The sequence below is a fragment of the Salvelinus fontinalis genome, chromosome 10 (genome assembly GCF_029448725.1).
Source record: "Salvelinus fontinalis isolate EN_2023a chromosome 10, ASM2944872v1, whole genome shotgun sequence".
Lineage (NCBI taxonomy): Eukaryota > Metazoa > Chordata > Actinopteri > Salmoniformes > Salmonidae > Salvelinus > Salvelinus fontinalis.
This window is the reverse complement of record NC_074674.1, coordinates 39,264,709-39,278,485: the sequence shown is the minus strand read 5'-3', so window position 1 is coordinate 39,278,485 and position 13,777 is coordinate 39,264,709. Positions and strand designations below refer to the sequence as shown.

Here is a 13,777-nt window from a genome sequence, read left to right as displayed (position 1 = left end):
TATTATAGTAAACAAAAACTAAATCATGAAGAAAAAATGTACTATTCAGTACACTGAATTAAAATAATTAACAAACCTGTTTGGGAGACTAAAACTTTACCTCAACTATTATATTAGACTCCAAAACGAATTAAAAACATAAATACATTTGCAAAATGACCACTTGTCTCTCAAATACATCGTTACAGTCGTTGGTTGTCTAGCTAGAGAATTTTAGCCATGTTAGCATAGATGTGACATGACTCAAAACTAGAGGTGGACTAGGGTCGATTTCAAATTTTCTTAACAATTGGTAAAATCGGCCTTTTCGGACACCGATTATGGCCGATTAAATTGCAATCCACGAGTAAACTGCGTGGCAGGCTGACCACCTGTTACGCGAGTGTAGCGTCAAAAGGAACCTTGTGGCTGCAATGAACCAAGGTAAGTTGCTAGCTAGCATTAAACTTATCTTATAAAAATCAATCAATCATAATCACTAGTTAACTACACATGGTTGATGATATTACTAGGTTAACTAGCGTGTCCTGCGTTGCATATAATCAATGCGGTGCCTGTTAATTTATCCTCGAATCACAGCCTAATTCAACTTCGCCAAACGGGTGATGATTTAACAAAAGCGCATTCTCAAAAAAAGCACATTCGTTCCACGAATGTACCTAACCGTAAACGTCAATGCCTTTCTTAAAATAAATACACAGAAGTATATATATTTTTTAAACCTGCATATTTAGTTAAAATAAACGCATGTGAGCAGGCAATATTAACTAGGGAAATTGTGTCAATTCTCTTGCGTTCAGTGCAAGCAGAGTCAGGGTATATGCAGCAGTTTGGGCCGCCTGGCTCGTTGCGAACTGTGTCACTTCCTAACAAAGACAATCATTCATTTGATAGAATTTTACATAATTATGACATAACATTGAAGGTTGTGCAATGTAACAGCAATATTTAAACTTAGGGATGCCACCCGTTCGATAAAATACGGAACGGTTCTGTATTTCACTGAAAGAATAAACGTTTTGTTTTTCTAAATGATAGTTTCCGGATTTGACCATATTAATGACCAAAGGCTGGTATTTCTGTGTGTTTATTATATTATAATGAAGTCTATGATTTGATATTTGATAGAGCAGTCTGACTGAGCGGTGGTACGCAGCAGCAGACTCGTAAGCATTCATTCAAACAGCACTTTCCTGCGTTTGCCAGCAGCTCTTAGCAATGTTTGATTCACAGCGCTGTTTATGACTCAAGCCTGTCAACTCCCAAGATTAGGCTGGCAACACTATAGTGCCTATAAGAACATCCAATAGTCAAAGGTATGTGAAATACAAATGGTATAGAGAGAAATAGTCCTATAATTCCTATAATAACTACAACCTAAAACTTCTTAATAGGGAATATTGAACCACCAGCTTTCATATGTTCTCATGTTCTGAGCAAGGAACTTAAACGTTAGCTTTCTTACATGGCACATAATGCACTTTTACTTTCTTCTCCAACACTGTGTTTTTGCATTATTTAAACCAAATTGAACATGTTTCATTATTTATTTGAGACTAAATAGATTTTATTTATGTATTATATTAAGTTAAAATAAAAGGGTTCATTGTTCATTCAGTATTGTTGTAATTGTCATTATTACAAAATAATATAAAAAAATATATATATAAAAGGGAAAAAAACTGCCGATTAATCGGTATCGGCTTTTTCTGGTCCTCCAATAATCGGTATCGGCGTTGAAAAAAATCCTAATAGGTCAACCTCTTGTCAAAACAACATAAAAAACAAGACATGGTATCTAGAACAAGATCAAACGAGCCGAAACAAGCCACCTACGATTCCCCACATGGCTGCTGCTTGTCATTTTTTCTAGCAATCTGGCCATCCAGAATCATTACACCCGTCCTTCTGCCTCTGCGATGAGCACGTATAATTTGGTCTATGGGGTATTCATGGAAAAGCATTCCAGCTGGTTGAGAGGATGCCAAGAGTGTGCAAAGCTGTTAATCAAAGCAAAGAGTGGCAACTTCGAAAATTCTCAAATATAAAAATCATATTTTAAATTGTTTAACACTTTTTTGGTTACTACATGATTCCATATGTGTTATTTCATAGGTTTTGATGTCTTCACTATTATTCTACAATGTAAAAAATAAAGAAAAACCCTTGAATGAGTGCGTGTGTCCAGACTGTTTGATTGGTACTGTATATACACTGTAGATACACATCTTTAGTCAGGTTACAGACCAGTTAACTAGGTCTAAGACCCCTAGACTTAGCGAGTGCAACAATATTAGCTGGCTAGTTATTGGTTTAGTAACAGATGCTAGCAGTGTACTATATAGGGAATAGGGTGGCATAGGGCTCTGGTCTAAAGTAGTGCACTATATAGGGAATAGGGTGCCATAGGACTCTGGTCTAAAGTAGTGCACTATATAGGGAATATGGTGGCATAGGGCTCAGTTCTAAAGTAGTGCACTATATAGGGAATATTTCAGCCATTTCAGCCTGGGTGTCTGTCACAGACAGAGAGGGACTGGCGTGTCCTAAACAGGGGGAGGATGCAGTCCTCTATTGCCCTGGTGTCTGTCACAGACAGAGAGGGACTGGCGTGTCCTAAACAGGGGTAGGATGCAGTCCTCTATTGCCCTGGTGTCTGTCACAGACAGAGAGGGACTGGCGTGTCCTAAACAGGGGTAGGATGCAGTCCTCTATTGTCCTGGTGTCTGTCACAGACAGAGAGGGACTGGCGTGTCCTAAACAGGGGTAGGATGCAGTCCTCTATTGCCCTGGTGTCTGTCACAGACAGAGAGGGACTGGCGTGTCCTAAACAGGGGTAGGATGCAGTCCTCTATTGTCCTGGTGTCTGTCACAGACAGAGAGGGACTGGCGTGTCCTAAACAGGGGTAGGATGCAGTCCTCTATTGCCCTGGTGTCTGTCAGAATCCGCATGCTATCTCTCTGGCTCCGTCTCAATCTGTCCATCTGTCTCAATCTGTCCATCTGTCCGTTTCTACCTTTCCATTACTGGCCTCTCGTTCCTTCTCTCATTTCTTGCACAGACTGAGTCACACTGAGTGAGTCACAGACGCAGCTAAGTACACACACACACACACACACACACACACACACACACACACACACACACACACACACACACACACACACACACACACACACACACACACACACACACACACACACACACACACACACACACACACACACACACACACACACACACACACACACCCTGGCAGAATGCTCCTTGAGGCTCTGCCTTCCCCCACTACAGGCCTTAGCCTGTTTCCCCCTCACCCCCTCAGCCTTCTCCGTCAAATCAACGCTATCTTTCACTCTCCCCTTTGCTTCAGGTAGGTGTACCTGAACATATGACTGTTTTTTGGTGTTATTTATTACCACCCATAATTTCAGTCATGCAGCTAGCCTGGGCTGGCATTTCGTCACCCTCTCCCTGTCCTGTCCTGTCCTCACAGTGCTTATTAAAAGTCCCACTCTAGGTATTACCTTCCTGTTGAAAAACAATATTTTTCAAAACACAAAACACACACTTAAGGGTAACAAATATATATATATGTTTTGAGCAAAATAGTGTTGTTGTTTTTTTTTTTAGACAGTTGCAGAATTCAACGTTTGGCCGTTGAAGGAGAAGGTTTGACGGTGAGAAAACAACAGAGAATAGATGGAACACCTGGACAACCTATTGAGAAGAGCCTCTTCAGTCAATCAGCCAATAAGCACGCTTCTAGGGAGGCTAGAGGTCTTAAATAATTAATAATGTGTTACACAGAGGTTACTGTTACATTCTATAGGCCTAGTAACTATAGTTACCACACAGCCATGCTTACTGGAGTCTATACTGCCATGGTTTACTGCACAGCCATGCTGCTGGAGTCTTTACTGCCATGGTTTACTGCACAGCCATGCTGCTGGAGTCTATACTGCCATGGTTTACTGCACAGCCATGCTGCTGGAGTCTTTACTGCCATGGTTTACTGCACAGCCATGCTGCTGGAGTCTATACTGCCATGGTTTACTGCACAGCCATGCTGCTGGAGTCTTCACTGGGACTTGTGTTTAACTGCTACTAGAAACCTGTCCAGGGGGTGTACTGTACATCAAGCTGCCTCACTACAGAAACAGGAGATAGACTAGTGTCCTGTCCAGGAGGAGTACTGGTACATCAAGCTGCCTCACTACAGAAACAGGAGATAGACTAGTGTCCTGTCCAGGGGGTGTACTGTACATCAAGCTGCCTCACTACAGAAACAGGAGATAGACTAATGTCCTGTCCAGGGGGTGTACTGTACATCAAGCTGCCTCACTACAGAAACAGGAGATAGACTAATGTCCTGTCCAGGGGGTGTATTGTTACATCAAGCTGCCTCACCATACAGAAACAGAAGATAGGCTCCTGCCCTGTGGGCCGTTCTGGCTCGGACAAGGCTACTTACAACTTACTACCAAAGTAACCTTGTCCCCTGGCTAAATTGCCAGAGAGACAGCTGATGGATGGGATTACTACCAAAGCCTCTTCCGGTAGCCTGGTGGTTCAGCCTGTTTTTAAATCAGACAACTCCTCTGTGTCCATTCATTGTCATGTATGACTTGTCTACCATAGAAGAAGTTGTCTCTCTGTATGGCTTGTCAACCATGGAAGAAGCTGTCTCTCTATATGGCTTGTCTACCATAGAAGAAGTTGTCTCCATGTGTGACTCATCTACCACAGAAGAAGTTGTCAAACTCCTCCAGTCTCCTCCTCACACACAGTCCCTTCAGAAAGTGTTCAGACCCCTGGACTTTTTCCACATTTTGTTGTGTTACAGCCTGAATTCAAAACGGATTAAATACATTTTCTCACGACCCTATCGTCACACAATACTCCATAATGACGTCACAATACTTCATACGGACGTCACGATACTCCATAGGACGGCACAATACTCCATAATGATGTCACAATACTTCATAAGGACGTCACAATAATCCATAATGATGTCACAATACTCCATAAGGACGTCACAGTACTCCATAAGGACGTCACAGTACTTGCACATTTATTGAAAATGAAATACAGAAATACCTAATTTACATAAGTATTCACACCCGAGTCTATACTTGCAGAAGCACCTTTGGCAGCGATTACAGCTGTGAGTCTTTCTGGGTAAGTCTCTAAGAGCTTTTCACACCTGGATTGTGCAACATTTGCCCATTATTCTTTTCAAAATTCTTCAAACTCTGTCAAATTGGTTGTTGATCATTGCTAGACAACCATTTTCAGGTCTTGTCATAGATTAATGTCAAAACTGTAAAAAAAAAAAAAAAAAAAAAAAAAATTGTAACAAACTATTGAAAATTCTATTGTGTTATTTAAAATAAAATTTGAATGTTACCTTAGACCGTCATAAACATAACCAAATGATCATTTAAAAAAAAATCGCGATAACATATATAAAACGGATTAATTAGACTTTTAGAATGTTGCAGTCCTTATGACTGCTCATTAGCTTGACTGGGGGCTCCCTCGAGGCACAGTGATTTTACTATTAAATACATTTTTACTCCTGATTTTATTTAGGTTTTGCCATAACAAAGGGTTTGTATACTTATCGACTTAAAACATTTTATATTTTCATTTTTAAATCATTTGTAAAAATGTGTCAAAACATAATTCTACTTTGACCTTATGGGGTATTGTCTGTAGGCCACTGACACAAAATCTAATAGAATCCATTTTAAATTCAAGGCTGTAACACAATAAAATGTGGGAAAAGTCCAAGGGTGTGAATACTTTCTGAAGGCTCTGTAACTTTCAGTGACGGATGGTATTAGCGGAACAGCTCTCTGCCATGTTGGTTTCCATCCACGCAGTGACTCACAAAAGCAGCTTGTTAACGAGAGGTCGAAGGAGAATGGCAAGAATCGTGCAAGCTGACAGGCAGGGCCAGAAACAGGCCAATAACAGCGCAGTACCAGTACACCAGTTGTGAACAGAACAGCATTTTGGAACCCACAACACATGGGGTATTGCATCAGACGACCACAGCTAAAAACTCCTATCAGCTAAAAACAAGAAGTGGCTCCAGTGGACACGTGATTACCAACACTGAAAAATGACATGTTGCGTCATGCTGATGGCAGAGTAACGATTTGGCATAGGCAGCATGAGTCCATGGCCCCATCCTGTCTGTTGTCAGCAGTACGGGCTGGTGGCGGTGGTGTAATGGTGTGGGGAATGTTTTCCTGGCACACGTTAGGTTCCTTGATACCAATTGAGCAACGGTTCCATGCCCCGAAGAATTCCGTCTGTTCTGGAGGCAAATGTGGGTCCGACATGGTACTAGATGGGTGTATCTAATAAACTGGCCACTGTGTGTATATTCTAGAAAAGGATCAGCCAGCCCAATGTTAAAATATATACACTACCGTTCAAAAGTTTGGGGTCACTTCGAAATGTCCTTGTTTTTAAAAGAAAAACATGTTTTTTGTCCATTAAAATAACATCAAATTGATCAGAAATACAGTGTAGACATGGTTAATGTTGTAAATGACTATTGTAGCTGGAAACGGCTGGTTTTTAATGGAATATCTACATAGACGTCAAGAGGCCCATTATCAGCAACCATCACTCCTGTGTTCCAATGGCACATTGTGTTAGCTAGTCCAAGTTTATCATTTTAAAAGGCTAATTGATCATTAGAAAACCCTTCTGCAATTATGTTAGCACAGTTGAAAACTGTTGTTCTGATTAAAGAAGCAACAAAACTGGCCTTCTTTAGACTAGTTGAGTATTCGGAGCATCAGCATTTGTGGGTTCGAATACAGGCTCAAAATGGCCAGAAACAAATAACTTCCTTCTGAAACTCGTCAATCTATTCTTGTTCTGAGAAATGAAGGCTATTCCACGCGAGAAATTGACAAGAAACTGAAGATCTCGTACAACGCTGTGTACTACTCCCTTCACAGAACAGCGCAAACTGGCTCTAACCAGAATAGAAAGAGGAGTGGGAGGCCCCGGTGCACAACTGAGCAAGAAGACAAGAACATTAGAGTGTCTAGTTTGAGAAACAGACGCCTCACAAGTTCTCAACTGGCAGCTTCATTAAATAGTACCCGCAAAACACCAGTCTCAACGTCAACAGTAAAGAGGCGACTCTAGGATGCTGGCCTTCCGCTGCAAAGAAACCTATACTAAAGGACACCAATAATAAGAAGAGACTTGCTTGGGCCAAGAAACACAAGCAATAGTCATTCTCCAAATTAGAAATCTTTGGTTTTAACCGCCATGTCTCTGTGAGACGCAGAGTAGGTGAACGGATGATCTCCACATGTGTGGTTCCCACCGTGAAGCATGGAGGAGGTGGTGTGATGGTGCTTAGCTGGTGACACTGTCTGTGATTTATTTAGAATTCAAGGCACACTTAACCAGCATGGCTACCACAGCATTCTGCAGCAATACGCCATACCATCTGGTTTGCGCTTAGTGGGACTATAATTTGTTTTTCAACAGGACAATGACGCAACACACCAGGCTGTGTAAAGGCTATTTGGCCAAGAAGGAGTGATGGAGTGCTGCATCAGATGACCTGGCCTCCACAATCACCCGACCTCAACCCAGTTGAGATGGTTTGGGTTGAGTTGGACCGCAGAGTGAAGGAAAAGCAGCCAACAAGTGCTCAGAATGTGGGAACTCCTTCAAGGCTGTTGAAAAAGTATTCCAGGTGAAGCTGGTTGAGAGAATAACAAGAGTGTGCAAAGCTGTCATTAAGGCAAAAAGTGGCTACTTTGAAGAATCTAAAATATATTTTGTTTGTTTAACCTCACTAGGGTAGGGGGCACTGTTTTCACCTCCGGATGAAAAGCGTGCCCAAAGTAAACTGCCTGCTACTCAGGCCCAGAAGCTAGGATATGCATATCATTTGTAGAAAATAAAAATAATGTCTGTGAGTATAACAGACCTGAAATGGCATTCGAAAACCTGAGGAAAATCCAATTAGGAAGTGCCATTATTTTGATATGGCTGTTTTTCCAATGAAAGCCTATCCACCATTTAAAGGGATAGGAGCCAGATTCCGTTCCCTATGGCTTCCACTAGTTGTGAACAGTCTTAAGACATTGTTTCAGGCTTTTATTCTGAAAAATTAGGGAGAATGACAACTTTGAGTGAGTGGATAGTGGGATGTCCCCAGAGCTGTTTCCTGCGCGCGCCTTTCTTGTTTTTCTTTTATATTGACGACGCTATTGTCCGGTTTAAATATTATCGATTATTTCGGCTAAAAACAACCTAAGGCTTGATTATCTGCCTGTTGTGACCGCAATTGAGCCATTGGAGTACTGAACAAAACGCGCCAACAAAATGTAGGTTTTTGGATATAAAGAGGGACTTAATCGAACAAAACAAACATTTATTGTGTAACTGGGAGTCTTGTGAGTGCAACCATACGAAGATCATCAAAGGTAAGTGATTCATTTTATTGCTATTTCTGACTTTCATGACTTATCTACTTGGCTGGTAACTGTATGTAATGTTTTGTGTGCTGAGCGCTGTCCTCAGATTGTTGTTAATGGCATGGTTTGCTTTCGCCGTAAAGCCTTTTTGAAATCTGACACAACGGCTGGATTAACAACAAGTTAAGCTTTATTTTGATGTATTACACTTGTGATTTCATGAAAGTTAAATATTTACAGTGTTTATTGAATTTGGCGCTCTGCAACTTCACCGGATGTTGGCCAGGTGGGACGGTAGCGTCCCACACCCCCTAGAGAGGTTAACACTTTTTTGGTTACTACATGATTCCATATGTGTTATTTCATAGTTTTGATGTCTTCACTATTATTCTACAATGTAAAAAATAAAGAAAAACCCTTGAATGATTAAGTGTGTCCAAACTGTTGACTGGTAGTGTATATAGTTTGAGTACGCGATCCTATTGAAGTAAATATTTACAGCTTCCATATTATTGTCAGGTGCCGACCCATCGTCTTACCTGTATTCCTGGTTGCTCCCAGAACAGAGGAATGGAACCACGGATCTGGATGAAGGAAGACACCTGGTCATCCAGGAAGATCACCTGCAGACAGAAGAAGACAGAAGAAGAAGGAAGAAGAAGATAGAAGAAGAAGACAGAAGGAGAAGAAGAAGACAGAAGGAGAACAATACTTCAGTCATCTCCCAGGCCCTCCGACATACACACCCATACATTTATTTATTTTACATTTTTTAACCTTTATTTAATTAGGCGAGTCAGTTAAGAACAAATTCTTATTTACAATGACGGCCTCGGAACAGGGGGTTAACTGCCTTGTTCAGGGGCAGAACGACAGCTCGGGGATTCGATCCAGCAACCTTTCCAGCAACAAGCAACCTTTCAGTTACTGGCCCAAAGCTCTAACCACTAGGCTACCTGCCACCTCATACAATAGTCAAATAGATATGCATGGACGCACAGACTCAGACACTAGTGTGGATAGGCTGGAGTAGAGGACAGCCACAGTGCCGAGAAAAACGTTTGTTATTCCCTTCTGTAACTGTTGTGATTAAGGTTGGTATAAAATCAAATATGAATACATAGGACAGTGTTAATGTTGATATTACAGACGGGAACGATTAATTAAATATCAGAACGGAAGTTAGTATTCGATTAATTGGGAGAGTATACCTTTTTAGATAATTACAAACCCTTTAGAAAACTATGTGACATTGCTACAATAGATTATTACATTTGAAATGTGTATAAAACAAACATTTTTATGACAGTGTTTATGTAAAAGTAGCCCACCGGTCTAATGTCACCTCCTTCCCTCTCCCTCCAGACCTACCTGTTCAGTCTCTACGAAGTTGGCCACCTGTCCGTCATCGTTGGCCCCTCGGACGTTGAAACGCGTCCCGGCCCTCTCTGAGCTGAGGCGGGAGATGACGCAGGCCTTGGCCTGTTTGTGACCTGCGTAGATCGTCCTGATCTCCACCCCGCCACACATCAACCTCAACAACCAGTCATCACAGTTCACACCGTAGTGCTTTAGGTGAAGGTGAAGGGACTGGTTCCTAGGGGGAGACGAGAGACACGTCAACCTCAACATACAGGTGCGTGTCATAAGAGCCATGATGCACTAAGCACAACACCACCAGATCAGCCACAATATGAGACGGCATGAGGTGCAAAATTAGCTTTAGGATAATGAGGTGCAATATGAACATTAGGATAATGAGGCGCAAAATGAGGCTTAGGATAATGAGGTGCAATATGAGCTGTAGGATAATGAGGTACAATATGAGCTTTATGATAATGAGGTGCAAAATGAGCTTTGGGATAATGAGGTACAAAATGAGCTTTGGGATAATGAGGTGCAAAATGAGCTTTCGGATAATGAGGTGCAATATGAGCTTTAGGATAATGAGGTGCAATATGAGCTTGAGGATAATGAGGCGCAAAATGAGCTTGAGGATAATGAGGTGCAAAATGAGCTTCAGGATAATGAGGTGCAAAATGAGCTTTAGGATAATGAGGTGCAATATGAGCTTTAGGATAATGGGGTGCAATATGAGCTTTAGGATAATGAGGTGCAAAATGAGCTTTCGGATAATGAGGTGCAATATGAGCATTAGGATAATGAGGTACAATATGAAAGGGGATACATAGTCAGTTGTACAACAATGCATTCAACTGACATTTGTTGCTAGGATTATGAGGTACAATATGATGTATGGTACAATAATACGATAAATCATTTGTATTGAGGTTTACATTTTAGTGATTGAACAGATGCTCTCATCCAGTCAGTGCATTCATCTGAAAGTAGTAGCAGCAGCAAGACGAGACTAGGTAGGACCTAGGTTAGGTCTAGGTTAAGACTAGGTTAGGACTAGGTAGGAACTAGGTTAGGACTAGGTAGGACTTAGGTTAGGACTAGGTAGGAACTAGGTTAGGACTAGGTTAGGACTAGGTAGGACCTAGGTTAGGACTAGGTAGGACTAGGTAGGACTTAGGTTAGGACTAGGTAGGACTTAGGTAAGGACTAGGTAGGACTTAGGTAAGGACTAGGTAGGACTTAGGTAAGGACTAGGTAGGAACTAGGTTAGGACTAGGTAGGAACTAGGTTAGGACTAGGTAGGACTTAGGTTAGGTCTAGGTAGGACTTAGGTTAGGTCTAGGTAGGACTTAGGTTAGGACTAGGTAGGAACTAGGTTAGGACTAGGTAGGAACTAGGTTAGGACTAGGTAGGAACTAGGTTAGGTCTAGGTAGGAACTAGGTTAGGACTAGGTAGGAACTAGGTTAGGACTAGGTTAGGACTAGGTAGGACTTAGGTTAGGTCTAGGTAGGACTTAGGTTAGGACTAGGTAGGAACTAGGTTAGGACTAGGTTAGGACTAGGTAGGACTAGGTAGGACTTAGGTTAGGACTAGGTAGGAACTAGGTTAGGACTAGGTAGGAACTAGGTTAGGACTAGGTTAGGACTAGGTAGGACTTAGGTTAGGACTAGGTAGGACTTAGGTTAGGTCTAGGTAGGACTTAGGTTAGGTCTAGGTAGGACTTAGGTTAGGTCTAGGTAGGACTTAGGTTAGGTCTAGGTAGGACTTAGGTTAGGTCTAGGCAGGACTTAGGTTAGGTCTAGGTAGGAACTAGGTTAGGACTAGGTTAGGACTAGGTTAGGACTAGGTAGGAACTAGGTTAGGACTAGGTTAGGACTAGGTTAGGACTAGGTTAGGACTAGGTAGGAACTAGGTTAGGACTAGGTTAGGACTAGGTTAGGACTAGGTTAGGACTAGGTAGGAACTAGGTTTGGACTAGGTAGGAACTAGGTTAGGTCTAGGTAGGAACTAGGTTAGGACTAGGTAGGAACTAGGTTAGGACTAGGTAGGAATTGGGTTAGGTCTAGGTAGGAATTGGGTTAGGTCTAGGTAGGAAGTAGGTTAGGACTAGGTAGGAACTAGGTTAGGACTAGGTTAGGACTAGGTAGGAATTAGGTTAGGACTAGGTAAGAACTAGGTTAGGACTGGTTAGGACTAGGTTGGGACCTAAGTTAGGACTAGGTAGGAACTAGGTTAGGACTAGGTTAGGATTGGTTAGGACTAGGTAGGACCTAGGTTAGGACTATGTAGGACCTAGATTAGGACTAGGTAGGACCTAGGTTAGGATTAGGTATGACATAGATTAGGATTAGGTAGGACCTAGGTTAGGACTAGGTATGACCTAGATTAGGACTAGGTAGGACCTTGGTTAGGACTAGGTAGGACCAGATAAGGACGAGGTAGGAACTAGGTTAGGACTAGGTATGACCAAGGTTAGGACTAGGTAGGACCAGATAAGGACCTAGGTTAGGACTAGGTTAGGACTAGGTAGGACCAGATAAGGACTAGGTAGGACCAGATAAGGACTAGGTAGGACCAGATAAGGACTAGGTTAGGACTAGGTAGGAACTAGGTTAGGACTAGGTAGCACCAGATAAGGACTAGGTAGGACCTAGGTTAGGACTAGGTAAGGACTAGGTAGGACCAGATAAGGACTAGGTAGGACCTAGGTTAGGACTAGGTAAGGACCAGATAAGGACTAGGTAGGAGCTAGGTTAGGACTAGGTAGGACCAGATAAGGACTAGGTAGGAGCTAGTTTAGGACTAGGTAGAACCAGATAAGGACTAGGTAAGGACTCGGTAGACCAGGTTAGGACTAGGCAGACCAGGTAAGGACTAGGTAGACCGGGTAAGGACTAGGTAGACCGGGTAAGGACTAGGTAGACCGGGTAAGGACTAGGTAGACCGGGTAAGGACTTGGTAGACCGGGTAAGGACTAGGTAGACTGGGTAAGGTAGACCAGGTAAGGTAGACCAGGTAAGGACTAGGTAGACCAGGTAAGGACTAGGTAGACCTGGTAAGGACTCGGTGGACCAGGTAAGGACTAGGTAGACCAGGTAAGGTAGACAAGGTAAGGACTAGGTATGGCCTAGTAAGACATCATACTCAATCACTTTCAGCGAAACACTTTTCTGAATCACTTTAATATTGTGAGTATAAAAATGTATTGTCCCCACTAGAAGAGGTTAGTGTATATAATATGTGTTCCACTCGCCACTAGAAGAAGAGGTTAGTATATATAATATGTGTTCCACTCCCCACCAGAAGAGGTTAGTATATATAATATGTGTTCCACTCCCCACTAGAAGAAGAGGTTAGTATATATAATATGTGTTCCACTCCCCACCAGAAGAGGTTAGTATATATAATATGTGTTCCACTCCCCACTAGAAGAGGAGGTTAGTATATATAATATGTGTTCCACTCCCCACTAGAAGAAGAGGTTAGTATATATAATATGTGTTCCACTCCCCACTAGAAGAAGAGGTTAGTATATATAATATGTGTTCCACTCCCCACTAGAAGAAGAGGTTAGTATATATAATATGTGTTCCACTCCCCACTAGAAGAAGAGGTTAGTATATATAATATGTGTTCCACTCCCCACTAGAAGAAGAGGTTAGTATATATAATATGTGTTCCACTCCCCACTAGAAGAAGAGGTTAGTATATATAATATGTGTTCCACTCCCCACTAGAAGAAGAGGTTAGTATATATAATATGTGTTCCACTCCCCACTAGAAGAAGAGGTTAGTATATATAATATGTGTTCCACTCCCCACCAGAAGAGGTTAGTATATATAATATGTGTTCCACTCCCCACCAGAAGAGGTTAGTATATATAATATGTGTTCCACTCCCCACTAGAAGAAGAGGTTAGTATATATAATATGTGTTCCACTCCC

The 13,777-nt window shown here is 41.9% G+C and overlaps 1 protein-coding gene across 9 annotated transcripts in view; it reads right to left on the bottom strand.

The window, feature by feature from the left end:
- synj1 (synaptojanin 1) overlaps positions 1-13,777 on the bottom strand; it is a 132,582-nt gene that overhangs the window by 98,045 nt on the left and 20,760 nt on the right. For all 9 annotated transcript variants that reach the window (XM_055936786.1, XM_055936793.1, XM_055936791.1 and 6 more), the window contains exons 5-6: positions 9,841-10,066; positions 9,009-9,092 (exon numbers count right to left, since the gene is read on the bottom strand). In XM_055936786.1, the coding sequence (XP_055792761.1) occupies positions 9,009-9,092; positions 9,841-10,066 (310 nt within the window). The remainder of the gene's footprint in view (positions 1-9,008; positions 9,093-9,840; positions 10,067-13,777) is intronic.